This window comes from Phragmites australis, chromosome 11 (assembly GCF_958298935.1).
Source record: "Phragmites australis chromosome 11, lpPhrAust1.1, whole genome shotgun sequence".
Classification (NCBI taxonomy): Eukaryota; Viridiplantae; Streptophyta; class Magnoliopsida; order Poales; family Poaceae; genus Phragmites; species Phragmites australis.
Window position 1 is genome coordinate 31245799 of NC_084931.1, and position 16526 is coordinate 31262324.

At 49.2% G+C, this 16526-nt stretch overlaps 1 protein-coding gene and 1 long non-coding RNA gene across 3 annotated transcripts; one reads left to right on the forward strand and one right to left on the reverse strand.

The window, feature by feature from the left end:
* Nucleotides 1–172: 172 nt before the first annotated feature.
* LOC133884737 (probable aldehyde dehydrogenase) lies at nucleotides 173–12582 on the reverse strand. 2 transcript variants are annotated; one of them, XM_062324277.1, is made up of 15 exons: nucleotides 12411–12582; nucleotides 12065–12144; nucleotides 11751–11854; nucleotides 11369–11436; nucleotides 10950–11007; nucleotides 10649–10762; nucleotides 10278–10361; nucleotides 9613–9831; nucleotides 8976–9107; nucleotides 8796–8885; nucleotides 8292–8381; nucleotides 7713–7922; nucleotides 973–1083; nucleotides 652–731; nucleotides 173–554 (listed from the first exon to the last, which is right to left on the reverse strand). In XM_062324277.1, exons 1-15 carry the CDS (start codon nucleotides 12485–12487, stop codon nucleotides 416–418), a joined length of 1656 nt encoding a protein of 551 aa, XP_062180261.1. In that variant the 5' UTR covers nucleotides 12488–12582; the 3' UTR covers nucleotides 173–415. The 2 variants fall into 2 exon arrangements, with proteins under 2 accessions (XP_062180261.1, XP_062180262.1); XM_062324278.1 differs by having other exon boundaries at nucleotides 652–727; nucleotides 969–1083.
* A 2324-nt stretch (nucleotides 12583–14906) lies between these two features.
* Nucleotides 14907–15964, forward strand: LOC133885336 (uncharacterized). The gene is made up of 3 exons (XR_009903214.1): nucleotides 14907–14987; nucleotides 15061–15209; nucleotides 15492–15964. It is a non-coding gene; the product is annotated as an uncharacterized LOC133885336 (long non-coding RNA).
* Nucleotides 15965–16526: the final 562 nt, after the last annotated feature.

Sequence of the window (16526 nt, forward strand, 5' to 3'; positions counted from 1 at the left end):
CAATGGATAAATGAGTATTAAATGAGAGTGAACGTGCGTGCACAAGTGCATGCAAAATTGCACAAGTGAGAGAGCTGAGACCACAGTGCTCTCAGCCCTCTCACTTCCTACACAGATCGTTCCACTTAGTAAATCTGCAAATGAAGTTACAGGTTGTTTCACAAAGTAAATCTGCAAATGAAATTCTCTCTTTAATGAACCGATCGCGATCTCCAATACAAGGGAACATTAGTACATAACAGTAGCAGCCTATAAGATCCTTTCTGGAGGGTACAGAGAATGCCAAGACGGGCAAATTATTCAGAACAACTCGTTTTCAGTTCCTGATTACTCCGGCCTCGCCCGCTTCTCTCCCTCTTTTATTCTTGATGCCAGTTCTTCTTTTCTTCTGCTAGCGAAGCGATCCTCCAGATATTTATGTCGCGGAAGGAAGAGACCAGTTCTTGGGCACGGGTCCGATGTCATATATGATCTCCCTGTGGCAAGACCAAACAAGTTTGATGGCCTCTGGTGTTCCGATCCCAGCACCTCTTGGGTCCCCAGCCGGCCCAAACCTGAAATGCAAAGGAATTAAGATGTTACTTTGGTCATCACTCATATACAGATGGTAATCACAGATGTTGTCAGACTGATATTGGGTCTTGAGCTCACCAGTGGTTCTGCGGAGCGCCAGTGGTTCTTGCTCGAATTCCGGCATATGTTGTCCCGTTAACAGATCTCCCAAGTACTTCCTGAAAATAGAGATAAGAATAAAAAGTCACTCAGCAAGCTGAGGTCATTTAAGTGTTTGATAATTGAGACTAAAGGATTGTGCAAATATAGTGTAGAAGTACTGGTCATCCAACTGGTTTGCTGATGACTTGAGAGTTGGGGAATCCCAACTCTATCTAACTTGTTTCGTGCCAGAAATGGAGAATTTCAAGATAATCAAGCAAGCAAATGAATATAAATGACAACACCCAACCAACTTGCCTGCAGGAATAAAGGGTCGTTTGAAACTACTGCAGCTGTCAGATGTGCATTCATTCTTTCACAGGCTTCTAATACTAATTCAAGCTGATCCTCAGAGTATTCTGTGACCACCTGGATTATGAACTCAGAATAGGTCAGTGTATTACCAGAGAATTACAACTTAAAACCATGTACACTAGTAGAATACATCCGTGCCGTAGAAACGTAGTTACCTCCCAACTATGCATAAGTCAGTAAGTTGATGAGTAAGGATGACAATAAAGATTGTTTTAGTGTGACAACTATTCACGGAGGTTAGAATGAATGTAGGCAAACACTATAGGTAGATTTCTGAAGTCCATAACCAAGAATAGTATTTTTTTTGAAGTATGCTTTTTCATAGTCACAGCCTCATGGTGATGGGATAAGTCTCTGTGCTGCGTCTCTGTACTGCGTCTCTGTGCTGCATATGGTCTTTGTGGGGCTGCTTCAGATGGTACTTGGCTGGTCTTTGTGGTCCTTTCTAGAGCTACAGCATCTAGGACAGCATCTTAGCATCTACGACAGCTAGGACAGCATCTAGGACAACATCTTAGCATCTAGGATAGCTATGACAGCATCTTAGCATCTAGGACAGCATCTTAGTATCTAGGACAGCTAAGACAGCATCTAGGACAGCATCTTAGCATATGCTTGGCTGGCTAGCAGCCTATAAATATGTATCCTCAACCCCTCAGGTTGGCATAGCATTTGTGTGAGAAATAAACCAGAAAAATTGCCCCAACTCCTAGTGTCATCCTCTCTCGATGAGAGTAAGAATTCAGCTACTACCAAGAGTAAGAATTCAACGACTAACAAGTGGTATCAGAGCCGTAGTATCCTGTAGCCTGAGCATCTCCTGCTCACCTCCTTTCCCAGCCGCGCAACAGCCCCAGCTGGGAGCAGCAGCAGCTCCGGCCGCTCCTGCTCACTTCTCTCCCTCTGCGCAGACGAGCAGCAGCTCATCTGAAGCAGCCCTCTCCCCACGCAGCAGCCCCCGGGTAGCGCGTCATGTCCGCAGGGCAGTCTCAGCGCTCGGTCGCCTCGAGCACGCGGCGTCGGCAGGAGGCCGAACTTGCCGCGGCAGAGGAACGCGAGCGAGCGGCGGCAGAGACCGCTGCGGCGGCGGCAAGGGCGTCGAGGCTGGCAGCGGCGGAGCTGGCAGCAGTCAGAGCGGAGGCGGAAGCAGCGGCGGCGGCGGATGCAGCGCGTGCGGCGGCAGCAGAGGTCGAGGCTCTGCGCGGCAGCATCAGCAGCTCCGTTTCTGCTGACAACAGCGCCGACGCGGACCTCGAGTTGCTGGGGAGGGAGGCAGCGCGAGCGCGGGCGGCGCAGTGGGCAGCCGGGCACGCCCACGAGCGCGGCGGCAGCCCAGACAGACGCGGACGCGCCGGCGGCGCTCCTGGAGGAGGCGCGCACGGCGGTGGCGCTCCTGGAGGAGGCGCGCACGCCGGTGGCGCTCCTGGAGGAGGCGAGCACGGCGGTGGCGCTCCTGGAGGGGGCGAGCACGGCAACGGTGGCGGACGGGCCGATGAAGAGCGCGGCCTTCACAGGCAGCGTGGCTCTCTCTCCCCGGATCGGTACCGTGGTTACCACGGGCTCCAGGCCGTTGTCAGGGACGTCGGCTCCGGCGGTGGGTGGCCTACCCTCACTAAGACCAACTATGTCGAGTGGGCTGCGGTGATGATGGTAAAGCTCCAGGTGCGGCACATGTGAGAGGCAGTCCGGTACGGCGACGTCGACTACGACCAGGATCGACGGGCGCTGGATGCCCTCATCGCTGCAGTCCCGTCCGAGATGCAGTTCTCGCTTACCAATAAGCGGACTGCCAAAGAGGCTTGGGACGCCATCGCTGCGGCACGCATCGGCAGCGACCGCGCCCGCAAGTCCACACTGCAGGCACTTCGCAAGGAGTGGGAGAACCTGGCCTTCAAGCCAGGTGAGGACGTTGATGACTTTGCTCTCCGTCTCAACACTCTGTTGCAGAAGATGGTGCAGTTCGGCGATGACACCTACGGCGAGGAGAGAGCTGTCGAAAAGCTCTTCCGTTGCGTCCCCGAGAAGTACAAGCAGATGGCTCGCTCGATCGAGTCCCTGCTGGATCTCTCCACGATGTCGATCGAGGAGGCGATAGGTCGACTCAAGGTCGTCGACAGCGATGAGCCATAGTCTCTCTCGGGGCCCATCACCACTGGCGGGAAGCTCCTTCTCACTCGGGAGCAGTGGGCTGCCTGCCAAGGTGACCGGAAGAAGGGGGAGCCTTCTTCCGCGACAGGTGGCCGCAAGCGTGGCAAGCCGCGCAAGGCGCGCAGAGACGCCCAGGCCGGGGCGCGAGGACGTGCCGAGGGTGATGCCCGCGGAGGCGCCCAGGGCGGCGCCGCTGGCAAGTACAAGCCAGCACGAGACGACACCTGCCGCAACTGCGGCCAGCTTGGCCATTGGGCCAAGGACTGTCGACAGCCACGACGCGGCCAGGCCCATGTCGCACAGGCAGAGGAGGAGGAGCCGGCTCTGTTCATGGCACATGCAAGCATCGAGCTACCTCCAACGGCACCGACCGCAGCGGCTCTCCTCCACCTTGACGAGCCAAAAGCACACGCCCTCCTCGGCGACGGCTCCGGCAACGACAAGACTGACGGGTGGTGCCTCGACACCGGCGCCACCCATCACATGACCGGTCAACGGGAGTTCTTCACCGAGCTTGACTCTAGCGTCCGAGGCTCCGTCAAGTTTGGGGATGCCTCCGGCGTGGAGATCAATGGCGTCGGCTCCGTCATCTTCACCGCCGTGTCTGGTGAGCACAGGCTGCTCACCGGAGTCTACTACATCACCGCGTTGAGGAACTCTATCATCAGCTTGGGACAGCTGGATGAGAACGGTTCGCGCGTGGTGGTTAAGGATGGAGTCATGGGGATTTGGGATCGCCGTCGTCGCCTTCTTGCCAAGGTAACCAGAAGCGCAAATCGACTCTACGTCCTTAACGTGCAGGTGGCACAACCCCTCTGTCTCGCTACTCGTCGGGATGACGAGGCGTGGCAGTGGCACGAGCGCTTCGGGCAACTTCACTTCGAGGCCCTGAAGCGGCTCAGTGCCACGGAGATGGTGCGAGGCCTGCCGTGCCTCGACCATGTGGAGCTGCCCTGCGACGTCTGCGTATTGACGAAGCAGAGGCGACTCCCCTTTCCCCAGCGGGCGAGCTTTCGAGCCAAGGAGAGGCTCGAGCTTGTGCACGGGGACTTGTGTGGTCCGGTGACACCGGCCACACCGGGAGGACGACGCTACTTCCTGCTGCTCGTCGACGACCTCTCCCGCTACATGTGGGTGATGGTCCTCGGCAGCAAGAGAGAGGCTGCGGACGCCATCAGGCGTGCGCAGGCTGCTGCAGAGGCGGAGTGCGGCCGCAAGCTGCGCATGCTGCGCACCGACAACGGCGGCGAATTCACGGCGGCTGAATTCGCGTCGTACTGCACTGATAAGGGCATTCAGCGCCACTACTCCGCGCCGTACAGCCCGCAGCAGAACGGCGTCGTCGAGCGACGCAACCAGACGGTTGTGGGGATGGCTCGGGCCCTTCTCAAACAGAGGGGGATGCCGGCTGTCTTCTGGGGAGAGGCGGTGGTGTCGGCCGTCTACATCCTCAACCGCTCGCCTACCAAGGCGCTCGACGGCAGGACGCCGTACGAGGCTTGGCATGGGCGCAAGCCGGCGGTCTCCCACTTGCGAGTCTTCGGCTGCCTCGCGTTCGCCAAGGAGCTTGGCCACATCAGCAAGCTCGACGACAGGAGCACTCCGGGAGTGTTCATCGGCTACGCGGAGGGCTCGAAGGCCTACCGCATCCTCGACCCGAAGACACAGCGTGTGCGCACGGCGCGCGACGTTGTGTTCAACGAAGGGCGAGGATGGGCGTGGGACAAGGCGGTGGACGACGGCTCTGCTCCAACGTACGACGACTTCACTGTCGAGTACGTCCACTTCGAGGAAGCTGGGGGAGTAGGCAGCTCTTCTTCGACGAGCACGTCTACCCCAGTCCCCGAGCCTTCACCGACCCCGGCGCCTGCTACTCCGACAGCACCACACTCTCCAGCTAGGACCTCGGCTGCGATGAGTTCTTCGCTGGCTCCACCACAGCTGGCACCAGCACCGACAGGCACCTCTCCGGGCACGTCTACTCCAACACCAGCTCGTGTCGAGCACAGCCCGGTTGAGCTCGCTACTCCGCTCTCTCACGACGAGGAGCGCATCGACGCGTACCACGACGGGGAGCCGTTGCGGTACCGTACGATAGAGAACCTTCTCGGCGACCAGCCGGTGCCGGGACTGGTGCCTCACGACCTGGAGGCGCAGTTGCACCTTGCGTGTGACAACAGCGAGCCTCGGTCGTTTGCAGAGGCCGAGAGACACGCGGCATGGCGCGCCGCGATGCAGTTGGAGATGGATGCGGTTGAGAAGAACCGCACCTGGGAGCTTGCTGACCTTCCTCGTGGTCACCACGCGATCACCCTTAAGTGGGTGTACAAGCTGAAAAGGGATGAAGCCGGCGCCATCGTCAAGCACAAGGCCCGCTTGGTGGCACGAGGCTTCGTGCAACAGGAGGGGGTCGACTTCGACGACGCCTTCGCTCCCGTGGCACGGATGGAGTCCGTGCGACTCCTCCTTGCGCTAGCTGCCCAGGAGGGCTGGCGTGTTCATCACATGGACGTCAAGTCGACGTTCCTTAACGGCGACTTGAAGGAGGAGGTCTACGTGCACCAGCCGCCGGGATTTACGATCCCCGGCAAGGAGGGCAAGGTGCTCCGCCTGCGCAAGGCCCTCTACGGCTTGCGGCAGGCGCCGAGGGCATGGAATGCCAAGTTGGATTCCACGCTAAAGGGGATGGGCTTCGAGCAAAGCCCGCACGAGGCGGCCATCTACCGACGGGACAGTGGAGGAAATGCTCTGCTGGTGGGTGTCTACGTCGACGACTTGGTGATCACCGGCACCAAGGATGCGGAGGTGGCGGCATTCAAGGAAGAGATGAAGGTCACTTTCCAGATGAGTGACCTGGGGCCTCTCTCCTTCTACCTGGGAATCGAGGTGCACCAGGATGACTCCGGGATCACGCTTCGACAGACCGCCTACGCCAAGCGCTTCGTTGAGCTAGCTGGGCTCACCGACTGCAACCCAGCTCTCACTCTGATGGAGGAGAGGCTGAAGCTGAGCCGCGACAGCACGACGGAGGAGGTGGACGCTACGTAGTACCGGCGTCTTGTGGGGAGCCTTCGCTACCTCGCCCACACACGGCCGGACTTGGCATTCTCCGTCGGCTACGTCAGTCGGTTCATGCAGCGACCGACGACGGAGCACCGACAGGCTGTGAAGAGAATCATCCGCTACGTTGCGGGGACTCTCGACCACGGCCTCTACTACCCTAGGTGCCCTGAGGCGGCACACTTCGTCGGGTACAGCGACAGTGACCACGCCGGCGACATCGACACCAGCAAGAGCACGAGCGGGATCCTCTTCCTCCTCGGCAAGTGCCTCGTTAGCTGGCAGTCAGTCAAGCAGCAGGTGGTGGCCCTGTCCAGCTGCGAGGCCGAGTACATAGCGGCCTCCACCGCTTCAACTCAGGCGCTCTGGCTCGCTCGACTGCTTGGTGATCTCCTCGGCAGAGACACTAGAGCGGTGGAGCTCAGGATGGACAGCAAGTCCGCTCTGGCCCTGGCAAAGAATCCCGTTTTCCATGAACGGAGTAAGCACATCCGGGTGAGGTACCACTTCATCCGAGGCTGTTTGGAGGAAGGGAGCATTAAGGCGAGCTACATCAACACCAAGGACCAGCTCGCGGACCTGCTTACCAAGCCTCTTGGGAGGATCAAGTTCCTTGAGCTCTGCTCCAGGACCGGGATGGTTCAACTTTCCCACAAGACGACGCACAAGACTTAGGGGGAGAATGATGGGATAAGTCTCTGTGCTGCGTCTCTGTACTGCGTCTCTGTGCTGCATATGGTCTTTGTGGGGCTGCTTCAGATGGTCCTTGGCTGGTCTTTGTGGTCCTTTCTAGGGCTACAGCATCTAGGACAGCATCTTAGCATCTAGGACAGCATCTTAGCATCTAGGACAGCATCTAGGACAGCATCTTAGCATCTAGGACAGCATCTTAGCATCTAGGACAGCATCTAGGACAGCATCTTAGCATCTAGGACAGCTAGGACAGCATCTAGGACAGCATCTTAGCATATGCTTGGCTGGCTAGCAGCCTATAAATATGTATCCCCAACCCCTCAGGTTGGCATGGCATTTGTGTGAGAAATAAACCAGAAAAATTGCCCCAACTCCTAGTGTCATCCTCTCTCGATGAGAGTAAGAATTCAGCTACTACCAAGAGTAAGAATTCAGCGACTAACACATGGGACCATCTGAGGTAAATGCTTGTGGATGAGGTTAGTACTTAGTACTTACTAGCTTGATATTTGTGTCATAGGAATGCCAGGCAGCCATCAAAATTAAATTTGTTTCTCTGAAGTTTGATGCAACTTGGAATAAAATGCAGGCACGAAATCTACAAACAAAATGTTGAGGTTGGGGTCCATAACCAAGAACAATGCTATTCAGTCACCATGGGTCCATCTGAGATGTATGCTTGCAGTAAGAGTTTAGTAGTACTTGTCAGGAATGCCAGGCTGCCATCAAGTATTGCTGTATTTTTTTCTTTATGATAAATTAATTGCATATGGGTCTATTACCTGGAACGGACCAAATATCTCCTTTCTCACAAGCTCAAAGTTCCCACTTTTAAGGATTTCCTCTAGAGGAACAAATACAGCAGTTGGCTTCAAAGCACCATACATTTCTGGAATCGAGTGATTCTCCAAAGGTTCACCACCAAACAGAACCTTCGATCCTGGTATTTTGAGAAGGTTGTTCATGTGCTCTATCATGGCTTTTGTAGTAACCTGGATAAGAAAAGGCAATGTGATTAGCTAATTCTAAATTGCTTATACTGCCCATCCAGTTGTGCAACCATGTAAACAGTTAACACACAAAATTCAATGATGAATGGCAACACGTTCTTTTTCTCCACACATGTTGACCTTTTAGATGGATACCAGCACTGTGCAACGAAAATTCCTTTCTGTCTCCTTGTATACACACTAATTGATGACTGGACTTCACATCTATTAAAATAACAGGAAACAAATATTGTTACCTGGACCCATTTATTGTTTACTTAAGCTTTTAACTGGTAAATGCTGTGAAATCACACCATAGAATGGAAGTTTTGAAGAACAGTAAGTGATTACTGGCTAGAATTGTCCACTTACTGTAAGGACTGGGCCAATTGTCAAATCTTTAAGCTTCCTTCTTTCAGAAAGGTTTTTCATTTTCTCAAGCAGCCCACTAGAAGACCAATTCTGCAAGTGGAAGCAAATTATAAAACAAATTAACAAAGATGCACAGAGTAATTTGATTGCAATGTGAAATATGTTCAAAGGGGATCACAAGATCTCAAATTGCTCCGGAAGTTCATAAACATCTATTGCAATTGCACCCACAAAATTCTTTTTTTTAATCCTCTTGAGCATTGGATCGATTGTCTTAAAATAACAAAACCATTAGACCAATATGATTAGACAGGTGGTTTTTATCCTAGCATCGACCAAGCTACATGACAAACAAGAACCGAAAGACATCAACGACTGTGACTACAATTCATAGATCAACCTACAAAGAAACATTATGCAGCATAAGTGATGAACACAGTCCAGGATCACAACCCAAGACAACTAGCAAAGCAAGGCAAAGAAATGGCAGCCCTTAGTCTTTACCTTATGCATGAATAGAACAGACTGAGCAGAGCACTTCTGACCACTGCAAGCATAAGCATCCTGATCGCAAACCCATGAAATATAATCGACCTGTTTGGGCACAACATCACAACATCCAGTCAAGTCACAATTCTAATTGCGAGTATATGATTTTAAATGTTGAAAGAGGTGACTTCAGACCTCTTGAACATCTGGACCAAGAATTTTCCAGTCAAAACCAGCATCTTCCAACTTGATTCGGCCTTTCAAATCAGCGGCCAATTTCTCTGCTACCCGTGAGCTCCCAGTGAAAAGGGTCATTTTCGGATTAGCCTAGAAGACATCACGAAAAAAATTCAAGCATAAAATTTACCGCCTGTAAGCAGAGCGTAAGCCCGCTTGGTCGACATGGACTTTTGGCATTGAACGGAAAACTAGCAGATGTATTTTGTTCTGTATAAACTTTTTAAAACCTCAATTGCTGAAAATGATACGCCACATACCAACAAATAGAAACTTTACTAGATTAACTGTAACACAACATACTGGTGCTTATCGGTGACATGAACAGCCCTTATTTTTTAAACTAAAAATGTTAACAAGATGAACAGGTCTATGTTCATACATGTCACAGAACATAGCAGTGGTTATATTAGGAAACAAACCGCAAAGAGTGTTCAGAACTCCAAATAATCAAGTTTGTTATCCCAAAGCAACTTCCACGGCAATTCAGTGATAATGAACTGGTTCAACTTCCATGGCATACTTGCAAGAACTGGTTACTCTATCTTGCTGTAACTTATATTCTACCAATAAGTCGCAGAATAGCCATTTGTACCTCTAATAGCAGCTTGTTCATTGTGACACCATCAGAATTTATGAAATCCATATCCTCTGCTGGCAATCCGCATTCATGAAGCAATCTGAGCATTTGTTCCATCACAATGCTAACTTTGCTGTCAACTTTGAGGACTGGTTTATTTCCCATGTATAGTGCTCCCATTACTTGCAGTAAGGGAATCTCCAATGGGAAATTGAATGGTGTGATAATTGCAACCTGCTCAGATCTAGATCATATTAGCTCTAACTAGTAATTACTTTGAATAAAAAAACTCGCGTTGTTATACAGCATATAACAGGATTACATCATCAGTTAACATGTGAGTATGCATGCAAATATTGAAGGGAACAAGTTATGACACTCGAGCATACAGACATGGCAACAGCCAATTTGAATGGCATAGTACTCAACAGAGATGAAGTGGTTCTGAAACTGAGATTGGAATATATCACTCAAAGGAACAAGTACTTTAACAACCCAGGCTGGTTTATCATGTTACGATATTTGCTCCTTGTAAATAAACTTGATCCTCTAGAAAATGATTTATGCTAATTAGACCTGTTTGGCATGGTTTTTTATGTCTTCTGAAGAGTAAAGACAAAAAGAATCCAAGAAACCTCAAATACAACATTTTCCCACTAGAGGCTGTTTAGAACACTTACCGGGCCATATGGCCAACGGTAGCCATTACTTATTTGTCCAAGATGGTTGCCAGGTACAGCAAATGACCGAGCCAGAAAGCGTACCTATTACACCAGAGAAAGAGATTATGTGAACGATGAGAACATGTGATTGAAATTCTTTCTATCTGCAAACTGGAGCATTTCCTTCCAATCTACAGACTAGAGAACTTTGCTAGCTATTTGGAATTGATGCGTGCCCTCGACACACTGCAACTACTAAGAGCAACACTAATGGATAGATTCTCATATATAGACATATAGTTACATCATAGCTTTTTTTTCATCATGCAAATGAAGAAATGATATCTCCAGAACATATAAAAAGAAGCAAACAGAGGCTGAATTAATACCTGGTCTCCACAAAAGTTCTCCAAGAACTTTTGAGAAACTTGAACTTCTGCAAGAGCTTGTTGATAGCTCTTTGGGGATACCCTTTGGATAAGTTTAGCAAAGAAATCTGAGACCTGCATTCAGCAATTCAACAACAGTGAGTAATAAAGAGCAAGTTATAAGAAAAGCAAGTGCTAACTTTATCTCTTCTCAACATGGCTTATTTTACAATGCAGATAGATCCAAGCATATTAGTGTCATCTGCAGAATATTCCTGAGAACAAAAGAAATTTGAATAATTTTGGTATCAAAATGGCATACCACAGGTTGACCAAGCATATGTGCAGCTTTTGCAGATATATCTCCATACATGAGGTACCTGCATATTGGAGTTTACAGAAAACATCAAGAACATAATGTTAAAGGGACAGTTGAAACCTGGGGACTATGAAAATTAAAATGCAACAATAATTTGTGAATTTAGGACGTATAAAAGTATATATTTGTATCAGTTTCTATTGGTGAGGTGGGAACACAAGTCAACGAACTAGGACATCGTGGCAAGAATATGTGTAGCATAGCATAAACTTCAATGAGCAATCTGGTGATTTTGATGAGAGATTGAGAGGGTAGACATGTGGATCAGGCTTACGAAAATGTATGTTAGTTTTCCCTTTTTTGGGGAACCAAAATAAGTTAGCACTGAAACATGGCTCAAAATACAAGAAAACTACACAGACCTCTTTGGAGCTCTAAGTGGGTTGTGAAGTCCATGTTTTGGACATTTAGATAAACTCTCAACGAATGGCTGCAGAAGACAAAAAGAATACACATATTGTATGAGAACATACTTACAGCAGATTCTAGAATAGACACAGCTCTATATTCACATAGCAATGTAATAATATCAAACAAGTTTAAATACAACTTTCCACAACCGACAACAGTTCTGTCTTTGCGGTTTCAGAGTAATAACAATGACGTAAAAATCAAGTTACATTTTGAATAAAAATAAAAGAGCGTCCATGAGTAAGTTGAGGAAAGTTGAAACAATTGAATTTAAATGAGTATGCTTGCACGACTGCAACATGGAAAATATAAGAGAAGCATCCCTAAGCATACCTTTATTTCTGTTCCCTGAACCTCAGCAACTTTAATGAATTTTTCACCATTTAACGGATCAACTATCCAACTCCAATTAGCAGATGCAGTCCAGCTACCCTGTACTGAACCATTGTGGATTTGTGGTTGAGGTACAAGCAACCCAAGATCAGATTTGCATTGCTGAGCATTTAAATGGAGAGCTAAAATAACATGTTTTATTTCAGCGGGGAACACTTGTTGAGTAGATGAAGACTAGCATGTTACAAAACAGTCATATGATTCCATTTCCATGTTTTTTTATCTATGGCAAAAACCACGAGCAGAGCCCTTACCAAAGTTCTGCACTTCTGCGGGGCTGGAACCTGAAATCTCCTGGGGAGACACCGTTGCAAATGACGGCGTGTGTAACCACCTGCGAATCACCCAAATAATCAGATGCAGACCGAAGCGAACTTTATCACCTACAGTTAGCGCGGACTCGAGTAGTAGCGTCTCAATCGCACGCACGCCGCCGCAGCACTGCCAAGTACGGAACTCTATCGCCACTAAAGCCGCAAACGCACACTGCGCACTGCCCATCTGTGAGATCCCTCAACTCGCATCAGATCACACTACGGCGCATAAACAACTCGCAACAGATCGCGAAAACAAAAGGGAGCGGGGTGAGGGGCGGAACACCTGGACGCGAACGCGAGGGGAGCGGATCGCTGGACGGCGGCGGAGGCGAGGTGCCGCCGGGAGAGGAGGCGGCTCATCGGCGGCGAGGTCGCTGCGCTCGATTAGGGAGTGGCTTGTTGGCTCTGCTCTCTACAGACTCCACACTCCACAGACTCGTCTCAGCGTGGCCTCTGGCCTCTGGCCTCTGGCTTGCAGGCGCTTTTAACTTTCCACGTGGCCTCTGGCCTCTGGCGTGTGGGGCCGCATGCGACGCCATCGGGGTGGTCGCGTGATCGAGGTGATTGGACTGCGCGGATCCCGAAAGATCCGGCCCACTATGACAGATATTCCGGTGATTTTGGCCCACCACACAGAAATGACATTTTTTTAATTGTACATACAACCACCTTTTCAGCCGAAGTACTGTTCAGCATGTTTTGTAGCGGCCTCGGTGCACTCACGCAGATCGCAAGAGCTCCAGTCCACTACAAACACAACCCTTTCTAGCTGTAGAACATCTGCACGCATCACTTGTTCTGTCACTGGTTGAGGCTTGGGCCAGACTCCGGCAAATTTGGCCCATCTGTGCAAATTGCGATACCTGCAAATTCCGTTTTCTTTTCTTCGGTTGCTACCGGTGGAGTTTCGAAACGAAATTTACGTGCAAACTCACAGTTCGAACCTCCAACACGTTGCCCTCTATGGAACAGGCACGGCGGCGCGTGGCCCAATCTGTCCCGCCGGCGCACGCAACGCGCGGCCGCGCATGAGTCTCTCGAGTACGCGCCGGAGCACGAGGCCAGAACCCCAGATCAAATCTCGCTCGCCGTACTAGCTTTCTCAACGCTCCACCCTTTTTTCCCTCGCTTCCCGTGCACCTCGTGATACAAGATAAGAGGAGGGAAGGGAACCGAAGAAGTGATCGCCGCCGCATTCGTCGCCCCCTCGCTGGCCGTTGGCTTGACTAGTTGACTTGGATTGGTTTGGCGAGTGCAGGGTCGGGAAGACGTCGCTGATGAACCAGTATCCTTCAGCTTGGTAACTTCGATCGGTGCGTTCTTATATGCCTTTGTGATTTTTTTTTTAAACTCAATATTAGGTATAAGCTGCAATATGTGAACACACACTTTAAGATGCATGTCAAATCTATAACGTATATACACGTTTATTGAAGAGATTTATAAAACCTCAGACTCTGCTAACGACAAGCGCGTCGTACTCTCATTATAGTTGATAGGCGCTTGAGACTGTTTAGAAGAATATTTGAGGGCAAGCCCTGGTGCGCGCTGCGGGATCGAGCCAGCCAAGTAGCCTCCACAATGGGAGTACTATCAACAAAGCTGAGCTCGGTTCTCACGTACCTTTGCGATTTGAGAAGTGGCAAAACCGCTTATGAGATTTTTAGTTAAATGGCTGCATTTTTTGTTTCATCTATTCAATTGATTTGTTGAGCTTTTTCGTGCAAAAAAAAAATGTTGAGCTTTTGCTTAAGCCAAAAAGGTCCGGTCTTTAGAATTGGAAAGTTGCATATATATGTGAAATATTCATCATTTCGATAACTGCTTGTTAGTATGCTTAAAAAACTCATTAATCGGAAATGAATGCTGTGTGGCCTGTTTGTCACAGTAATGGGCTTTGAAAGTGAGCCTTCAAGGTGTTCGACCTATTGAGACATGATTAGTGACAATGATTAGCTATGTGAGCAAGAAGTTTAGCCAGCAGTACAAGGCCACAATCGGTGCTGATTTCCTCACCAAGGAGGTCCTCATTGAAGATAAGCTTGTCACCTCGCAGGTGATCATCGTAATGCTCATTTGGATTCTTGCACCACTAAGAGGAAACAGACTATGCAACTGTCGTCATTGTGCATTGCTCTTTTGCAGATATGGGACACGGCAGGGCAGGAGAGGTTCCAGAGTCTTGGCGTAGCGTTGTACAGAGGCGCAGATTGCTGCGTTCTAGTTTATGATGTCAATGCTAAGAGAAGCTTTAATACACTCAATGCCTGGCATGATGAGTCCTGAACCAAGTAAGTCATTTTTATCTCGCAGTGCCATTTTTGTGTCAGATTCAGAGTTTCAGACAGCAAGATGTAAAAAAACAGCATTATCTAACAGCTTGATGAGATGCTGTGATCACATCTTCCACAAGTATGTATCTTTCTGATTTTCTGTTTTGCAATAGCAGCTACTTATGGACTTGACTTAAAATACATACATTGGTCCTTTGCAATTGAAGCAGATAATCTTCAAACGCTTTGTATAATCATCGATAACAAGTTCATTTCAGTTTGTGAAGGCTTCATGTTTTTACCTCCAAAACCAAATGCATTGGTTAAATTCATTTGCAAATTAAAGAAACATGTTCAGACTTTTATCCCATCAATCTACTTTTCTGGTGTGGTATTTAAATTGCCACAATCTTTACTACGTTATGTTTTCGTTGCTTATGACTCTACAGCGTATGGCATCGGGATACTCATACTCTAACTGAAGAATTCACCATTTTCCTTTTTAGGCCATCCCATCAGATCCTAAAAATTTCCCGTTCATTTTGGTCGGGAACAAGATTGATCTAGAAGGTGGAAGCAGAAGAATGGTCAGTTTCTTGAACGTGCAAACTTTCATATATAAAATTGAAATATTCTGCAATTTCCTTTGCCATATTCCAGCAAGTTTTTTAGAAGAAAAAAAAGGAATGGTGTGCCTCCAAGGGCGATATTCCGTATTTTGAAACCTCTGCAAAAGAGGACTACAATGTTGACACTGCTTTTCTATGCGTTGCAAAGCTTGATTTGGAGAATGAGCATGATCAAGACATGTAAGTAAGCGAATGCTCGGTTTCTTGTTTGTGTACAAAAAAGTTCAATCCTTGTTGTTTTCTGCCTTATGGGCTCAAGAGGCTTATTTGCAGTTTGAAGTTCTACCAGAAAGGATGTATTTTACTATTTTAAAAAATAACTTGTACTTGTACATTTACTTGCAAAGATATACAAGGGTTCAGGTCATCCTCTGTATGTTCATGCAAGTTGCCAGATTCTGGCAATTCCCTGGTTAATTTGCTGTTCTAATCATTTCCATTGGTTCTGTTTTTCGTCCCCAGTTACTTCAAGACTGTTGCAGAACAAGTCCCAGCGGATACTGAACAGAGAAGCGGATGTGCTTGCTAGCAGTAATGCATTTCTGTTCACCGGCTGAAATCATTTGCAAGCAATGCAGGGCACTCTTTAGCTGTCACCGCATACAATAAGCTCACATAGCATCTGTTTCGCTAGCTCATGTAGCCATTCTTGATTGGAAGTACGACATTAGTGGCTGTTACCTAGAATGGCAGCTGGGGGTGTTTGCAAGCTCTGCTTGCGCCTGCTCTCCTAGAATGGCTAGGACTAGGACAATAAAAAGTACACCCTCGCAGAAGATAATTCTGGCCAAGACATGTGTAGCAGTCGAACTCCTCGTCAGTTGTAACTTTTTTTTTAACTCCAACTTTTACTGTATCTTGACTTCTTGATGCAAATATCATGCATAATACGTGTAAAACTGTCTCCTCGGAGACATCCGATACACGTAAAACTATTCACCGGAACTCTTGGATTCATGTCCTTCACATCACTGTACTGTTAGAGCCTTTTAGAGTACGTTTGCTTGGCACATCTGATGGTTCGGACTGTTCAGAGCTGACCTTTCCGAGTACTACTACTTATTCCAATCTTGAAACTTGACGGCGGCCGGTTCGGAAACCACGCAGCAGGAGTTTGTCCACGACGGCGCGACAGTGCGGCCACCAGCCGCAAGAGGGGGAAAAGGCCGAGCGGGACAGTCTTGACCCCCTCGCTTCCTGGACCCTGCTGACCGCCTTCTCGGATCCTGCCGAGTTGCCGGCGAGAAACTTCGGAAAAGGGGCGGGGGAGGTCAAACCTTTCGATGCGACGTTGGGCTGTCGCCGTCCCGCATGCCTTCAGAAGAGGGCTCCTCTCGCCGGAGTCAGCGGTGGCCACACACCACATCCATCCAGTGATTCAACTCGCTGACGACTAGCCGCTGTGGCATGGTTTTCTACTGCCATGTGTGCATGCAAACATGCGGTGTGGTGTGGTTCTGATATTCAATAGCGAGTATGCTGGATACTGCTGGTACG

Excerpts from the sequence above, each read along its gene's own strand:
- LOC133884737 (XM_062324277.1), bottom strand. The coding sequence starts at position 12,487 with ATGAGCCGCCTCCTCTCCCGGCGGCACCTCGCCTCCGCCGCCGTCCAG. Across the intron at positions 11,008-11,368 it reads CCACTTAGAGCTCCAAAGAG|GTACCTCATGTATGGAGATA; the intron begins GTCTGTGTAGTT and ends TCCAATATGCAG. Across the intron at positions 1,084-7,712 it reads AGATATTTGGTCCGTTCCAG|GTGGTCACAGAATACTCTGA; the intron begins GTAATAGACCCA and ends TTCATAATCCAG.